Genomic DNA, 17666 nt, shown 5'->3' on the forward strand with positions numbered 1-17666 from the left:
TTTCACATGTAGTATAGCAATGTCTTTTCTGATAATGTGCTGAACTAGGCAGTCACTGGAAGGCTTCATCAGGCGGCAAATATACTCCTAAGTGGCCTGCCCGTCCTGGAAAGTTCCAATGCAGTGTTTCTTTAAGTTAACCATGCATCACACACCTGAAAGGCTTAGTAAAACACAAATTTCTAAGCCTCACTAATAAGCTTCTCATTTATTATATCTAGGGTAAGACAAGGAATTTGCATTTTAGACAACTTCCCAGGTGATGCCGATGTTGCTGGTGCAGGGATCATAATTTGAGAATCATGGTTCTAACACTGGCCACCTTTTTATGGGGTAGGGCAAATGAGTAGTTTTCAAAGAGAGGAACTGTAAGTTGACCTGTTTCCCATAGTAGGCTCCCCTGACATTTTCATGAGGAGATAGGTACCAAGGCCATTTCCTTTTTAATCTGTAAGGCTAAGGTATTACCTTCAAGTTCCTCATGAAAAATGCAAATATTAATGGAACATGACATCACCATCATTCATTATAACTTTAGCCATCAGAAGTGTATCACCATCAAAGATATAAGGGTTATTTGGGCTTTTTTTTGGATGAGGGACGACTGATATTGGGGCCATATCCAATTTTCTTCATTCCTGGGAAACTGTCTGGCATGAGGTAGGCACTTAAACAATATTTGTTGAATGAATTTTCTCTTGGCTCAGGTCCAGCCTTAATGGTATTTCTGGCCCTAGAATTAGGCAAAGGCCCTCATTCATTAATAACATATCCCCTGTAACGTTTCTTCCACGTGATTGTGTATTTTGAGATTGGTTTGGTTTAGGTTTGGTTTAATATAAAGAAGAAAATGCTGGTCTCCTAACTGAAGGACAAGTAACGTACCAGCTGTACTTTGGACATGTTATTTAACCCTTTTGGGGGGTTGGATTTCAGTTTTCTTCATCAGGAAAATACAACTAATGATACCTGCTCCTGCTTATCTTACTGAAGTCATTGTATAGAACAAAGGAAATAATATATGTGGGAGCACCTTGTATGCAATAAAGAATTTATATGTATGTGGAAGATATTAGGATCATTCTGCTCCATGAAGAAGACAGAACAGAGTCACTTTTCTTCTTAAAAAGAAAACCGGGCACCCACAATCTTAGGTACCAAAATTTACAAGGAGAAAAAGATGAGCAGGAAAATAGATGAGAATTTTCTTTTAATTGAACCCACAGGTCTTTACTATTCATGCAGGCCATTGCAGTTCACACACAGTTCAGGCTGCAAAGGACTGACTGGCCTCCACAATAAGCAGCTGACCTTGACAACCCACTGATGGAATCCTCATTCGTCTCCCTGTATCGCTACTGCACAAGGGTTACATAACCTCATTTCATCTATAGCTCTTGAAGCAGCCAAAGGAGACAGATGCATCAATAGAAGGAAAAATGAAAAAAAAAAAAGTCCAGAACAACCATCTGAATTGCATATAAACTGCAGTAACTGGGCTGGATAACAAGTGCAATGTCTTTAAAGTAATATTCAGCCTCCAGCTTTTATGTAGGAGGATGAGACTAACTGTGGTCAAAGTGGAGGAGTCAGTCAGTGCTACCCACCTGGTAGATTTCTTGGCCATTCAAATTCAGTTGTCTAAATCATGGTCTTTATATCTTTTGTTCATTTAGCAAACCATTTTAGATAAAGATTCCTAGCAAGCGGACTAGTAGTGCATAACGTAGTTTCAGATAGCATAATATTTATCCTGGAGAGTTGATCAGTGATATGTTTTATTGAAATTTTTCCTTAAGATTGGCCATATGCTCGTAAATTTTAATGAAATTTGAGAGTTGGAAGAGATGCTAAGATTGACTCATTTAATCCCCTCCTTTAACTAGAGAAAGGGAAGAGCAGTACATAGTGGGTAGTGTCAAAATCATGCAGCAACGCACTCAGGTGTGGAGTCTGATTCTCCTGATTTGAGGGCCAAGGTCCTTGGGAAGCTCAGGGTTATGATCAAGAAAACCTGAATCATTTGAGAAGAACTTTGCCATCATTTTGGTAACAATGAGCAGCTGTTGTAGAGCCATGCCCTGTAGTGTGGACCCTTTCCTGGAAATGAGCATTTGACAACAATTTGGTGGAAGAGATCTTGATCCATGTGAATGGATAAACAGAAATGAGTTATAAAAAAAAAAAAAGGCTATTAAAAAGGGCTACAACCACCCAGACTTACTTGTCTTTCATGTAGCAGGGATATGGAATTGCCTGGACCTGAACCGCTACTTCTTGGGAGTTTCTTCCAGTCTGCAATTCAATGATTGCTCTTTCAATACTATCCTGCAAGTAAACAAAAGCCCTGCCATAGATCTGGTTATGTGATGGAGAATTGTGTGGCCCCGGGGCCCAAATCTTGGTCCTTATGCTTCTTGTGGTCTGTGCAGTCTTGAGACTCATGCGGATGGTATATTTTATGACAGGAGGAAGGGACACATTTTCAGAGTCATAGCGTCTATGTTGGCTTCTGTTAGAAGGAAGCTTAAAAATAACACCTAAAAATAAAATGGCAACAACAGCAGAAAGGTTATTTTATGGTTGACATTATTCACTGTTTGGAGGGTACACTTAGGGGGCAGCCAAACAGGCAATTGAGTTTGTAATGTGACACTAAGTTCAGGCCCCTAATTTACAGAAAAGATGGCTAATTGGAAGTGACAACTTCAGAGATTCAAAGCAGGGGTCTGAGAATATAATTACAAACTAAGTGGCCAGATTAAATATATCACTCCAAGCCACTTACTAAAATTAAAAAAAAACACAATAAAATGAATAATCTTGACTGATTATGGACTCAACTTCACCCTGTAACTATGTAATCCATTTCAGTCTTCGTCTTCATCTTAACCATGCCAACAAAATCACACATATGCAGAAGTCTCGTCAGACGATATAGTGGGTTGACTACATGAAAGGTTTTCATTTCTCAGGACATCAGAGGGCACAGTGACCCCTCCCCCTGCCACTACTTTCCTGAGTTCTGGATGAAAGGGGTGAAGGAAGAATTTGGCCAATTTTAGTACAAAGAGAAGCTCAAACTCTAGTAGAATAACACTTACTTCCAAAGAGTTCATTGCTTTTGTAAAGCCTGTTGGCCTCTCTCTCCATTTCATCTACGTTTTCTGCTGCCTGAATACGGTCATATAATACACAGGAGGAAATATTTACTGTCAGGGAGGATAGTGTGTTAAGATGATCAATGAGGTCAATGCTGTTTTCTAATTTCAGCCTTAGAATATCTAAAAAAGCAAAACAAAACAGACAAAACACATATTATAATGTTGTAATGCTGTTTCTAGTAGTAATGAGACAAAATACCGACTTTTTGTTCAGTGCCTACCACTTAATAGATAACGAATAATAGGAACTTGTAGAATTTATTCTAAAATATCTGGTAATAAAAATATCAAGTAACACCTGGGAAAATGTGTCCAGGTGTGCAGATATTCATTGAAAAGAAAGCTGAGCTAGTACCAACACAGTAGATCCAAGTTCAGAGAGTGATACCCAACTTAAGCCAACTTAAAAGTATATTCTGCTACAATTTAATTAACCAGTGGCTAAAAGTGAATAATTTAAAAAATACATTTACATATAATCAGGAAGAAAACTAGAGACAAAACTTTCGAGTAAAACAGAAATGCTTTCCTTGTTCAGGGAATGTGAATGTGAATGTAAGAATTTAAACAAAGGGAAATTTATGTAGCGTGTGTAGAAAAAATAAACTCTACCATTCAATAATTTGTGCTACAGAATCATTTCTTAGGAGACTGTGAGAATCTATGCCACATAGTGAACAACTTTCTAAAAATGTTTGATTTAAAACCTCATATGAGTTATCTCTATTGATATCTGTATTAATCTAGACAAAATGATCAAGATTTTATTTCAGGTAATTACTCTGGAAGAAAGAGGATTTAATTGCTCTTCAATTTCATGATTCCTTATGAGGAAATCAACCGAGACAAAGGGTAAATATGAAATTGCAAGTTAATAAATCACTTGGCCAATTAAATTTTCACTGACTTGATCGTCGTGAATACCAAGAATGTTGTGAGTATCATAAATCCCTTCTCACAGAACCCAAACATGACTCTTCCATAGTCCAACGTAAGACTTAATTTCTCACAGAGGGCAACTTATTAAATGCATTTCTCATTAGAATTTAAAGTGAAATGGTTTGTTTGATATAGACATTGGTGGGGGAGGGGCAAAACTGTGGTTGAACAGTGGCCTCCAGCGGCCACTGCAAATCAACACACACCAAGGATTCCTTAGAAACGCTGGCAGTTAGGCTCAAAGAGGAGCCATGAGGGTCAGCGCTCCTTTAGTTCCAACTATATAAACTCCTAGATACTGAGTTACATATACAATTATACAAACATCAAGTCTCACTGCTACATTAATTTTAGTCTAATTTTAAATTCTAGAACTCCCCTCCCATATGAGGTTAGGAAGATAAAACTTACATAAGAACTTTGTGTTGTATCTCCAATATTTTGATCAAATGGTTTCTTACCCAAATGATACTTTCAGAGAATAAATCCACTAATATCTTCCTTTAATCAAAATTCAGTCAACTATCATAACGTGCACACAACTATATACAAGACAAATGTAAGCATAATTCCTCCCTACTGGTTTACAACCTGTGTTACTTCTGTTCCAGTAGTACCAGGGACGAGGAGGAGGGGCACCTGCTCCACTGCAGCCAAATTCTGATGCTCTCAATCTCTTCCAAATACTTGTGGTTGCATAGCAACAGTGAATGAGACACAGACTGAATTAGATGTCTTGCATCCCTTAGGTTGAAGGTGGGGATGTGGCAGAGGGAATGCATAAGTTCAGACAGGTTCCTTTGATCCTCTTTGCCTGTTCCTTTTAAATGACCGTGAGAGGAGGATCCAACCTTGAATACTGATTTAAGTTTATTTTCCTCTGAGTCTCTTCATTGCTTTGTTTTGCTGTTGCTAACTCAATAACCTCATCCAGTTACATTCTGGGTTAGTCAAAATGATTCTGAGACTGGTGGAGATAAAATGTGAAATATATCCAGAAATAAACCATTTCATCTTCCTTTGTCCTTAAGGACTTGCTTTTCATCAAGTTATCAAAAAAAAAGGGTCCTATTATTTCTATCAACCTACCAATGATTGTAGGAAACTGCATTTATATGAAGTATATAATCCTGAAACTAACTGCAGATATTGGGCATCCAAATAGTTGTTATTACTTGTAATTATACAATGATCTAGGAAAAAGATATACAGGATTTTACTTTTCTTAGAATAACTAGCTAAAAATCAAATACAGAAGAAAACAAAAAGTTTCCATATGCAACCATGTTTCTCATATTTCTGACATGACTAGTGAACAAAGTTTTGTGAATCTGGACTTACCGAGTTCATCTATCTGTTTCAATAGTTCAACAGCATCGAGTCCCACAGAGAACTTCACAAAAACTTGCACAAAGGGGTTCCTTAGAGTATTCTAACAAATAGTAATAGGGAATCAGTGTCAACAGAAGAAGAAAACATGTCTGTCTAATCACCGTTTCTCTAACAACACCTACAGTGAAATGAAGTAACCACTACTCCACATTATAAATGCATCACCTTGCAGCCCTCACATAAAAATCCTTGAGAAAGAAAAGAGAAGGTATATGGCTGCTAATGACTAGAAAGAAAGAATCACTAGACACAAATTGGTCAGCAAGCTAAAGTAGCCAGCTCTGACCCTAATTATCAACATCAGAAAATTATATTCAACGTTAAAAGTCATTTTTACCCATGTCCACTACATTGTTTTTTGATATATGTTGTATACAATTGTAGTGGTTCATAGTTGAATTTTGTTCAACTGAAATAAACTAAAACAACTCCTCAAAATTGTGATAACACAGTTGATTGTATCCCACTTCTCCTACTTCCTAGCTATGGGCTCTCAGCAAGCACTCAGCTTTTTTCCAGCTTCATGTTACTTTTCTGTAAAGAAAGAATGAATGGCTCATCTTATCAGAACAGTCAAATGTAAATTACTATAATATCATTTTATATTGTAAAAAGCACAATTATGTGAACACAGAAAAATGAGCTGATAATAAAACTTTAAATTACTCTATATCCATGGAAAGGCTGAAAATTTTTTAAAAAGCATAAATGCTTTAACATATAAAGACTTTTATAGCTATCTTCCAAATTAGGAGACACAGCTTTTACTACTGTAGAAGTACAACTAGGTAACACTTACTGAGATCTTATTGTGTACTGGGCACTGTCTAATACACTTTACCTTAATTTTCTTGCACAGTTTTCCCTAACACCTTGAGGTTGCCTACAGACACAAAATTAGTAAGGGCCAAGGGGAAAGTTGAAGGCAGAGAAATCAACTTGATTAAAGAAATGTTTACCTTATGTGTTAATTTATGGCCTACTTTTTATGTGAGCCAGGCTTAAGTTGGTTTTCCCTTTAGAGGACAATTCAGTACCACTTATTATTCTGTCCTTCTTACCAATGTCTTTGGTTTTGTTATCACGGAGGTAAGTGATTAAGAATAATATGTATTAACAGAGCATATACACAATAGAATTAATTCACTAAATCTATAAGTCTAAGAAAAGTTGGCAGCATACAGACCAATGGCTATCACACAGCTACATGATGACCCAAGTCCTTTAACTTCTATTTACCAGGAATTAACTTGTGCATCATGAAAAAACTGAATCAGAGCATTACTAATAAATAAAGCACTGTGTTAGTTGCAGTTCAGAGCTGACCCCCTGATCCATATTGCCATTCTCCTAGTACTTCTTTTTCCAAACAGTCTTATGATATGTAATACTGTTTTTATATACTTCCACACATATGATCCTCACAAATCCATGAAGTGGCTATCAAAATGCTCATTTTAGGGATCCCTGGGTGGCTCAGCGGTTGAGCATCTGCCTTTGGCTCAGGGTGTGATCCCGGTTTGGGGATCGAGTCCCACATCAGGCTTCCTGCAAGGAGCCTGTTTCTCCCTCTCTCTATGTCTCTGCCTCTCTCTCTGTCTTTCATGAATAAATAAATAAAATCTAAAAAAAAAAAAGATTCTAATTTTAGAGATTCATAAACTGTAGATCAAGTGTCTTAATCTTTTGCCTTGGGCTTCACATTGGCAAAGCCAGGTGTTGTCCTAAAAGTTTTAAATTTCAAATTTGTGTACATGTGTAGAAATAAGTTTTTCCTTAATAGCTTAGAATGATGATTTATTCTGGTCTAGCATAGACCAGAAAATTACTTTGATGAGATGATGGGCCTTTTATGGACATGGTCACAGAGTTTCTCCACAGCAAATTACTGCATTTTGGAACTACTAGGCATAGATCATGTCTTTTTTTTTTTTTTTAGATCATGTCTTTTGTTAATTCACTACTTTGGCCAACAAAACTTTCCCTAATGAAATCATATGTGTAGAGTTTTTTTCTGCTCCACAGGAAAAAAGTTTTAGGAAAAAAGGAGCAGTCTTCCATTTAGGAAAATACATATGTCAATAATGTACTACTCAAGTGGTCTTGGTTATATAAGACTCATCAAAAAAAAAAGGCCAATTAAAATGAACATACATAAAATTAGAAAATTAGAACCACACTAAATAGTAAATTGTGGGGAAGATGTTTGATGAAAGTTTACGTTCTTCTATTAATAAAATTATTAAGTATCTTTTTAGAAATGTATTTTATCATTTATCGCACTATAGTATAAATTTTATGTATTATTTACAGTAAAAGCCAGATTGTAATTGTAACTATGAGCTAATTGTTAGTCAAAACAAAGATTGAGAAAAGCATCATTTGGTTGTAATTTTTCTGACAAAGTTGTGTGACACAAATCCTTTATGTTTAGCTTCTTGAGCATGATTATAAGAAGGCCTTTTTGAGGTGGGTGGCAAATATATTTTAGCTCTCCATCAGTTTTCCATGGGCCTCTCTCAATATTCTGATATGGAAGGCATTCTCTCTTCAAGTTCCTAGGTTGCCATCCTTCCTGCCAGTTTTCTCTTCTTTAGTTGGTAACTGGCCTGACTCTGCTGCTCCATCGTTAAGTTGTCAATAGCTCTGTTTGTGATTGGAACATTTCCCTACATGATCTTCATCATCTTCAGAAAGCCTTGAATCTTTTGCAAGAATTGCCAATTACACTTTTGAGCCAGTGTGCATTGTATTTGAGTTGCATTGTCAAATCTTTAACCTAGAGTGTCGTATGTTTCAACCAAAGAATTCCCCAAATTTAACATTCTTCTCCAGAATATTAATATTTTAGGTTCTGGTTCTGTTAAAATAGCTAAAGATAATCTAATGTGGAGGAACCAATAATATCAGCACGTTTAAAGTACTTTTTACAGCATTTTATTTTTGGAAAACAAGATTTAAGTCACTATTTAAGTCAAGTTCGACCTATAAGATGGCTTCTCTCTGAATTACAGAGAGAGGACCCACCACAGGAGATGAAGAGGACTATGAATGGGAGTGACACAGATCTATTATCCTGTCTTAGACTTTTTCTTAGACTCAATTTAATCTACTGAATATGGATTCTGAGTTACTACCTGCCCATTCCCATAATGAAGGTGATTAAAATCTAAAGAATTACAATTCCTATGAAAGAGAAAGACAGAGCCATGTCTTACTTGGAGCATGGGAATCGTCTGGTTTAACAGGTGGAAGGAATTCATGAAAAGTGGCGAGTTATCCATCCACTCTTGAGATTTTTCTCTTAATTCCGACAGCTGCCTCAGAGTCACATTAGACTAAAAGACAAAGAAACAAAAATAGATCCAGCCCATTACTATTTTTCCTATATTTCAAAAAGGCATTTTTAAGGTTGTCATGTTACAGAGCTTTAAGAAACAATTCTAAAAGGTGGAGCTAGTAAAAGCATAGTGTCAGAAATCCCACAATGTCAGAGTTTTTAAGTGGCGACTTTTTATAGGGTCAAGATCACTTGTAAAAATTCTGGAAACTGTAAGGTTTGCTTCACTGTCCACAGTTAATTTAGAGTCAAAATGAAGATGTACCTTCTGGAGTTCTCAGAAATTATTTTTTCCAGTGACACATTTAACTTTACTACTACAGAAACACCCTAGTTCAAGGATATGAGAAAGATGTTTTCACATACCACTGGTGGAAATGAATATGTTACAGCCCTGTTTGGAAAGTAATCTGATAACAGTCATGAAATAAAATACGTTATTCCTCAATCCTTCAATTCTGAACAATCATCTCATTAAAATAAAAATACCACCGTATAAATAATATGCACGAGAGCATTTGTTGTCACATTATTTACATTAGTAAAAAAATTAGAAGGAAACACTCGAAACAAAATGAATGCCCTAAAATTGAGGACTGGCTGAGTAAATTCTATGATATGAAAAAGTTTGCAATTTTCAAAAAGGATGAATTAAACTACACCAACTGAGTTGGAAAAATTTCCACAAGGTATTGTTGTGTGAATAAAGCAATGCGTAGGTAGAAAAGCATTATAACGCAACCCCATTTTAATAATGCAAACAATGACCAAAACTCTGCATATGAATAGATATGTAGCGTAATAACCTATAAAGAATTAGAGAAATGTGCATAAATTACAGGAAAACACATTTTTGAATGCTAAAATTCGTTAGTAACATGAAAGAAAGAGTAAGATCAAGAGGAGAGAAAAAGAGAACCAAACAAAAAGGAAAGACAAAAAAATGACTGCACTTAGGAAATAGGCAGGTGATGACTTCATTTATGCAAAGTTATACAGAGGTATAGCCAATAAAGCAAATAAGATATTAAAATGCAACAATAGGCTCTCTTCCTCTTCGGAGGCGGAGAGCCCGTTTGCGCAAACGTCCAATAAACCCTCTTGCTAATTGCATCTGCCTGTCTGGGGTCTGAGTCTCTGGGGCGTCCGCCGGGACACGTTGGCACCCGTGAGCCAGGGTCCAACATTTGGGGGCTCGTCCGGGATCCGAGACGCCCCAGGCTCAATCCTAAGACCGGTAGGAGGTAAGACCGAGCTCGCTAAATGTCATATCTGTCTCGTCCGTTTGTCTGACTGGCCGGGTCTGTGCCGGGTCTGTATTGTGCCTGCAGGACGCTGTACTCTGTATTTGGACCAGCGGGGGAGGCAGACGTGCCCTGAGACCCCTGGTCCCCCTCCGGAGTCGGACTCCGGAGTGGTCTGGAAGAGGAACGGAGCCCCGGCTCTCCCTCCTCTTCAGGGAGGGTCGTTGTTCGCGACCGCTCCCATCTGAATCTGCCGCGCCAGTCCTGTCATTCGTGTGAGTCTGTTCGTTCCGTGTCTTTCTGGTCCCGCTCCGGAGTCGGACTCTGGAGTGGTCTGGAAGAGGGAGGGAGCCCGGCACTCCCTCCTCTTCGGGGAGGGTCGTTGTTGGCGACCGCTCCCGTCTGAATCCGCCGTGCCGGTCCTGTCATCTGTGTGCGTCTGTCTGTTCTGTGTCTTTCTTCCTGTCCTCCTCCTCCCCGCTCACCTCTTTTCTACACCCGCGGGGCAAACTGTAACCACCCCTTTAAGCCTCGCTCTAGATCACTGGAAAGAAGTCGCCGGCCGAGCACACAACCTGTCGGTCGAAGTCAGAAAACGAAGATGGGTCACCTTCTGCTCCTCAGAGTGGCTGACTCTCAACGTCGGGTGGCCCAGGGACGGAACTTTTAATATTGATATTATCTTGCAGGTGAAGGCCCGGGTCTCTCAGCCAGGACCCCATGGGCACCCTGATCAGCTCCTGCAGACTCTCCTCACCACGGAGGAGAGACCGCGCGTCTACAGAAAAACGTCCCCAGGGCGGATGGGAGGCCGACCCAGCTGCCTAATGAAATCGAGGACGTTTTCCCCTTGGTTCGCCCGACCTGGGACTACGACACTGCTGCTGGGAGGGAGCGGCTCCGTCTCTATCGCCAGGTACTCCTAGTGGGTCTCAAAGGGGCAGGGCGACGCCCCACCAATTTGGCAAAGGTACGTGCTATAGTGCAGGTTTTCTGGAAAGATTAATGGAAGGCTACCGTATGTATACTTAGAGAGAGAGAGGAGAGAGAGAGAGAGAGAGAGAGAGAGAGAGAGACAAAATAAAAGAGATAAAGGAAACGCAATAAAGAACTGACTGGGATACTGGCCACCGTAGTACAGAGCTCAGGGCAGAGTAAGTCAGGACAGAGTAAGGACCTGGGAGACAAGAAGACCACGGGTTGAACGAGACCAGCGTGCCTACTGCAAGGAAAAAGGACATTGGGTTAAAGATTGTCCAAAGAAGGGCCAAACGCAGGGACCTAAGAAGCCCATTCCCGTACTGTCCCTAGAGGATGAAGATTGGGGGTGTCAGGGCCAGGAGCCCCCCCCCCGAGCCTCAGATAACCCTTAAAGTGGGGGGGGGTCAACCAGTGACCTTCCTGGTTGCTACGGGAGCTCAACATTCAGTTTTAACTGAGGCAGAAGGACCCTTGAGCTCTATCTAGAAGATGCATTCTTTTGCCTAAAGTTAAGCTCTCAAAGCCAGCCTATTTTTGCCTTTGAATGGAAAGATCCTGAGACGGGATTCTCAGGACAACTCACTTGGACAAAGCTACCACAGGTATTCAAAAACTCCCCCACCTTGTTCAACGAAGCCTTGCATCAGGACTTGGCAGACTTCCGAGTTGGCCATCCGGACCTCGTTCTCCTGCAGTACGTGGATGATTTGCTCATAGCGGCTAAGACAGAACAGGATTGTGTAAAAGGTACGGGGGCCCTGCTCGAGAGACTGGGAGGACTGGGGTATAGGGCCTCCGCCAAAAAGGCCCAAATAGGCCAGAGACGAGTGACCTATCTGGGATATCTCCTGGAAGGAGGCCAGAGGTGGCTGACAGAGAGCCGCAAAAAGGCTGTAGCCCTGATCCCAGCACCCACTGATGCCAGAGGGCTACGAGAGTTCCTCAGCAGTGCCGGGTTCTGCCGCCTCTGGGTACCCGGGTTTGCAGAGCTGGCGACTCCCCTATATCCTCTCATGAAATCCAACACCCCCTACCACTGGGGAAAGGAGCAACAATTGGCTTTTGACAAAATAAAAAGGGCCTTATTGACCGCCCCTGCCCTGAGCCTCCCAGATGTAACCAAGCCATTTGCGCTATATGCTGATGAACACCAAGGAATACCCAAAGGGGTCCTAACTCAGAAACTGGGACCCTGGAAAAGGCCCGTGGCATACTTTTCAAAAGAAAATTAGACAGAGTGGCTGCAGGATGGCCCCCATGTCTCCGAATAATAGTGGCTGTGGCAGTCCTGGTAAAAGACTCAGATAAGTTGGCCTTCAGCCAACCCCTCACTGTGGTGGCCCCCCCATGCCATAGAGACAGTCATCCGCCAGCCCCCTGATCGATGGCTCTCAAACGCCGGGTCACCCATTATCAGGCCATGTTACTGAATTCTGAGCGGATATGGTTCGGAACGGCTACATCCCTAAACCCGGCCACCTTGCTTCCAGAAGCCGAGTCCCCCTCCCTGCTAATGCATGATTGCCACCAGATCCTAGCCGAGGTCCATGGCACCATAGGGGACTTGATGGACCAGCCTTTGCCAGATGCTGAAGCAACCTGGTACACCGAGGGGAGTAGCTTTCTACGAAATGGTGAACGTAAAGCCGGGGCGGCCGTGGTAGATAATTCACTGTCCTGGGCATCAGCACGGCAACGACCCGGTAGCAGAGGGGAACAGGATGGCCGATGAAACAGCACGAGCCGCTGCACTAGGCCCACAGGAGGATGGACAGAAGCATCCCCCACCAAACGAGAAACTGCCCAGGTGGTTGTCAAGAAAATCCTAGAAGAAATTTTCCCCCGGTTTGGACTGCCCAAGGTAATAGGGTCGGACAACGGCCCCGCCTTCGTCTCCCAGGTAAGTCAGTTGGTGGCCAGATTACTGGGGATAAATTAAAAATTACATTGTGCATACAGACCCCAGAGCTCAGGGCAGGTAGAAAGAATGAATAGAACAATTAAAGAGACCCTAACCAAATTGACATTGGAGACTGGCACTAGAGACTGGGTCCAACTCCTCCCTATGGTTCTGTTCCGAGTCCGGAACACTCCCGCGCGCCATGGGCTAACTCCTTACGAGATTCTCTATGGAGGTCCCCCACCAGTGACGGACTTGCTAGATTCTGCTATTGACCCTCTTGCTAACACTCCCGGTTTACAGGACAGGCTAAAGGCGCTCCAGATTATCCAGCGCCAGATCTGGAAACCCCTTGCAGCTGTCTACCGCCCCGGAGACAACCCGTTCCAGATCGGTGACTCCGTCTACATCAGGAAACATCAGTCCAGGGTGACTGGGATTAGACCCATGGGGAGGATGTGGCACGCCTGACAGAAGGGCCATGCTCAGCACTCTTCCCTTTTATGTCTGTCCTGGGTACCACAGAGATCGCAGGCTAAATCCCACCTGTGGAGGAGGGGAATACTTCTATTGTAAAAATTGGGGGTGCGAGACTACGGGGGACACAGGATGGAGGCCCTCCTCCTCCTGGGATTACATCACTGTCAAGGCTAACTATACTCACCCGGGGTTACCAGGAACTCTGCAATACTACCGCCCCGATTTTAGGGACTGACTCTTACCTGGAGTCCCAGCCGGGAACTTGGTGGGCATGCAACAAAGGCCTCACCCCCTGTGTGTCAGCTAAGGTTCTAAATAGCTCAAACGACTTCTGTGTCATGGTGCAGATCATACCCAGGGTGTTCTATCACCCTGCTGAAACTCTAGAAAATCAGTATAATGAACATCCCACCCGTTTTTGGCGCGAACCTGTCTCCCTAACCCTAGCCGTTATGTTGGGACTAGGGGTCGCTACTGGGGTGGGTACTGGCGCAGCTGCTCTGATCCAGGGCTCACGACGTTATATAGAACTCCAGGCAGCTGTAGATGAGGATCTACGGGCACTAGAGCAGTCCGTTTCTAAGTTAGAACAGTCCCTCACCTCACTTTCAGAAGTAGGACTTCAAAACAGGAGAGGCTTGGATTTACTACTCCTGAAAGAGGGAGGACTGTGTGCGGCCCTGGGAGAGGGATGCTGCTTCTGTGCAGGCCATTCTGGAGTCATCAGAGACTCCATGGCCAAACTCAGGAAAAGGTTAAATAAAAGACAAAGGGACCAGGAGGCCCAGCAGGGCTGGTTTGAAAGCTGGTTTAATCAGTCTCCCTGGTTGACCACCCTAATCTCTACCATTATGGGCCCTCTAGTTATTCTGCTCCTGCTGCTAACTTTCGCCCCTGAGTACTCAACTGGCCGCTCCAGTTCGTCCGAGAAAGATGTCTATTACCCAAGCTCTGGTATTAACTCAGCAATGTCGGGCCCTCCAAACAGAAGAAATAAATGTTCCCTAAGATTTTAAGGTTAAAATCAGCCCAAACAAGAGGAAGGAATGAAGAAACCTCCCCCCTTGTAAGTAGGGCGTGCCCTAATCCAGAGGCAGCCCATCCAGGCGTCTTCCTGAAATTTTAGCAACTAAAAGCATTCTGTTTACAATAAGAAAACCATTTCCCCCCACACCCTGATTGGAATGTCCCTGAATAGGTTCATGTTGACCCTCTGTGAAATCAATAACCTGAATGCTATGCAACTCCCGAGGTTCTTTTGTCTTTAAGCGGTTTTTTTGTTCCTTTTGCCTTTAAAAGATACCTGTAATTGCTAATCAGGGCTCTCTTCCTCTTCGGAGGCGGAGAGCCCGTTTGCGCAAACGTCCAATAAACCCTCTTGCTAATTGCAAAAAAAAAAAAAAAATAAAAAATAAAAAAAAAAAAAAATAAAATGCAACAATAAAAACAAAGAACCTTTTAGAAACTAGTGATGAACTCATGTCCATTTTTATATAGACCTAAACTGATGTCATATTCACTTAAACTATGGTCTAATGACCAAGTAATGGTAAAGCAGAGACTTTTTTTTTTACTTTCACTCTATCATTTTAAAAATAGCACGTTTATAATTCAAATCATGAAAGCTAACTTTAAAAGTTGTAGAGAAATGTAACTATGGTTAAATTAGGTAGATAAGTACAGTTACTATTAATAATGTCTTTCTCGACATCCATCTCTTATATAAACATAACATGTTGAATTGTACAACCTAATATGAAGCCAAAACTTTAAAATGTAGGGATTGTTTTTGCTCAAACTAGCTATATAATGCTTTAATATCATTTTTTTCTAGTGCCATTATTTTTACACACTTTGAAAATTAGACACTGCTTGTAGAAAACTTTTCTGCTTTTGGAGACAGGCTGAAAAATCTGAGGTCTTGCTTCAACTAATCTCATTCTCAAGGGTCTACACAGTTCCTGTCTCTTTAAAGAGCTACCAACCAATCAACATTGTTTACACATATAAAGAGCAGACTTTGAGAATTAAGAGTTTCAGAAAGCCAAGGGTAGCAGTAGGTAAGATATAAAGAAAGCGGAGTCAGCTAAAGTAAATTTGGAAGTTGATTACTTTAAAAATCATCTTAATATTCAAGATAGAAACTTTGAGTTATGATGGTCAAACCTTTTCCATTATTGCCTTTGTGATGGGGTTATATGGTGCATACAAAATTTTTCCCAACAACATAGGTTTTAAGAAGGCCCAAATCACAGGTCCAGCAGGCATATTAATGATGTCTTTATAAAGGGAGAAGCAAAATGGTGCTGGAAAGAAAAAGTGAATAAAACCATTTAGTATATGTATCTAAAATCTATTTCCTTATGGTAAATTGACACAGCTTATTGTTATCACACTCAAAGATACATGTCTTCTACTTCCCTTCTTATTAATGGTTATGAGGCCTCTGGTATCAAAGGAAGAAAGTGTAGTAACAATTTTTTTTTAGGTATGTAAGTTTAACCCATTCAACAACCTTATAATAAGTGATGGCATTTTGCTAAAAAGGAGTTAGAGAGGTTGAACATCACATTTCAGAATATCTCCCAACAGATTCATCTCACTAGTGCTTAATTTAAGAACACATATACAAAAATCTGCTACTAGAATAGTAGTACCAGATACATAAGAGTTGTTCCCTGAATGTTGAATGAATAAAAAGATGAATAAATGAGTCAATCCAATTGGTATACTAAATATCCATATATTATGTGGAAGAGCTCAGTTGATGGAATTTCGCATCTCAAGCATCATGGGGTTGATGTGCCCCTAAATGTTTATAGTTCTGCTGCATTCAGAACTTTTCTAATTCTGGAGGTCAACAAAAATGTTGACCTAAGCAGATTTAAAGCATGGTTTTGTTTTGTTTTTTTTTAAATTATTTACTGGCAAGGATGGTGTAGTTGTGACTGGCAAATTCTCAGTGTGGTAATTAAGACCTTGCAGTAGATCGCTGAGTTCAGATCACAGCTATGACACTTTCAGTTTGGGTGACTGTGGCCAGGTATTTAGTCTATTTGTGTCTCAATTCCCCTTACTAAGATGGAGATGCACACCTCCTAGGTTGTTGTGAAGTGTGAATCAGTTAATACGCAAACATGTTTGATGTGTGGTAAGTGCTGTCAAAGTGTTGGAGAAAATTAATACTTCATTGATTATAAAAAGCTAAGCTATAGTAGACAATGTTGTCAGGAGATGATGTTACTGTGCTGATTTTGAAGCGTACTTACTGGTATGTATGGGAATTCCATATTTGGAAGCAATCTGTTCTTTGCTTAATTTATAAGTCAAAAAATCCTTGGTGTGGTTGCCTTTTCGCCTTTGAGAAGAGGGCAGCATGGCCGTTAAATATTCAGTGGTAATTCCCTGGGAACACAATGCTTGGGAGATGGTGCTAAATGATCCTTGGGGTGTGTTCATCCGGTTGCTTCTATACATTGCCTATGAGATAAAAATCCAAGATTTATTAACATTATAAAGCTATAAATGCTACTGAGAACAATACAGAAGAAAACCTGGTAGTGCTTAGAGTACCCGTACAGCTTCCATAATTCCCTTAAAGTATGTATCCCAAATATAAATGCAGAATGCTGAACTTCACTAACTTAGTGGAGAAAACTTTTGCCAGAGTAGAAGAGTTTTCCTGTAGGTGCTTTTTCCCAACATACTATATTTGTAGCTGAATGTATTATAACCAATCTCAAGTAAAAGTTAATGTGACAAAAGGAATTTCCCAATAAATGTATTACTGGGTGATTTTCCTACCTGTGATAATGGAACACTTCTGGGCAGATGCATTTGTCTCAGGGATGTCATTTTATCTAGCAGCGGATGTGTGCCGGAAGCCATCTGATTGAGAATCTCTTTTAGCCTCATGAAGAGTTCTATCATCTTTTCTACTGGCTTTTGATCTTCCCTAGGGAAAAACACCTAACAGGAACAGAATAAAAATAAATGATATATGTAGAGACATTGGAACCCGCACACACACAGTTGATAAGAATCTTAAAAGGTACAGTCATTTTGGACAAAATTGTGGAAGATTATTAAATAGTTAAACATATGTTTACCATGGAACCCAGCAATTACATTCTTAAGTATTCATCTAAGTGAAATGAAAACATATCTCCACAACCAAGATTTGTATGTGAAGGTCGTCCATAGTGGTATCATTCACAATAGCCATA

The 17666-nt window shown here is 40.6% G+C and overlaps 1 protein-coding gene across 2 annotated transcripts in view; it reads right to left on the reverse strand.

Annotated features, from left to right (window-relative positions):
* Positions 1-17666, reverse strand: part of ABCA12 (ATP binding cassette subfamily A member 12) — a 288195-nt gene that overhangs the window by 55339 nt on the left and 215190 nt on the right. For both annotated transcript variants that reach the window (XM_041736980.1, XM_041736981.1), the window contains 7 exons: positions 17245-17409; positions 16710-16920; positions 15607-15746; positions 8714-8833; positions 5445-5535; positions 3105-3284; positions 2225-2540 (listed from right to left, as the gene is read on the reverse strand). In XM_041736980.1, coding sequence (XP_041592914.1) covers positions 2225-2540; positions 3105-3284; positions 5445-5535; positions 8714-8833; positions 15607-15746; positions 16710-16920; positions 17245-17409 — 1223 coding nt within the window. The remainder of the gene's footprint in view (positions 1-2224; positions 2541-3104; positions 3285-5444; positions 5536-8713; positions 8834-15606; positions 15747-16709; positions 16921-17244; positions 17410-17666) is intronic.

The sequence above is a fragment of the Vulpes lagopus genome, chromosome 22 (assembly GCF_018345385.1).
Source record: "Vulpes lagopus strain Blue_001 chromosome 22, ASM1834538v1, whole genome shotgun sequence".
NCBI lineage: Eukaryota > Metazoa > Chordata > Mammalia > Carnivora > Canidae > Vulpes > Vulpes lagopus.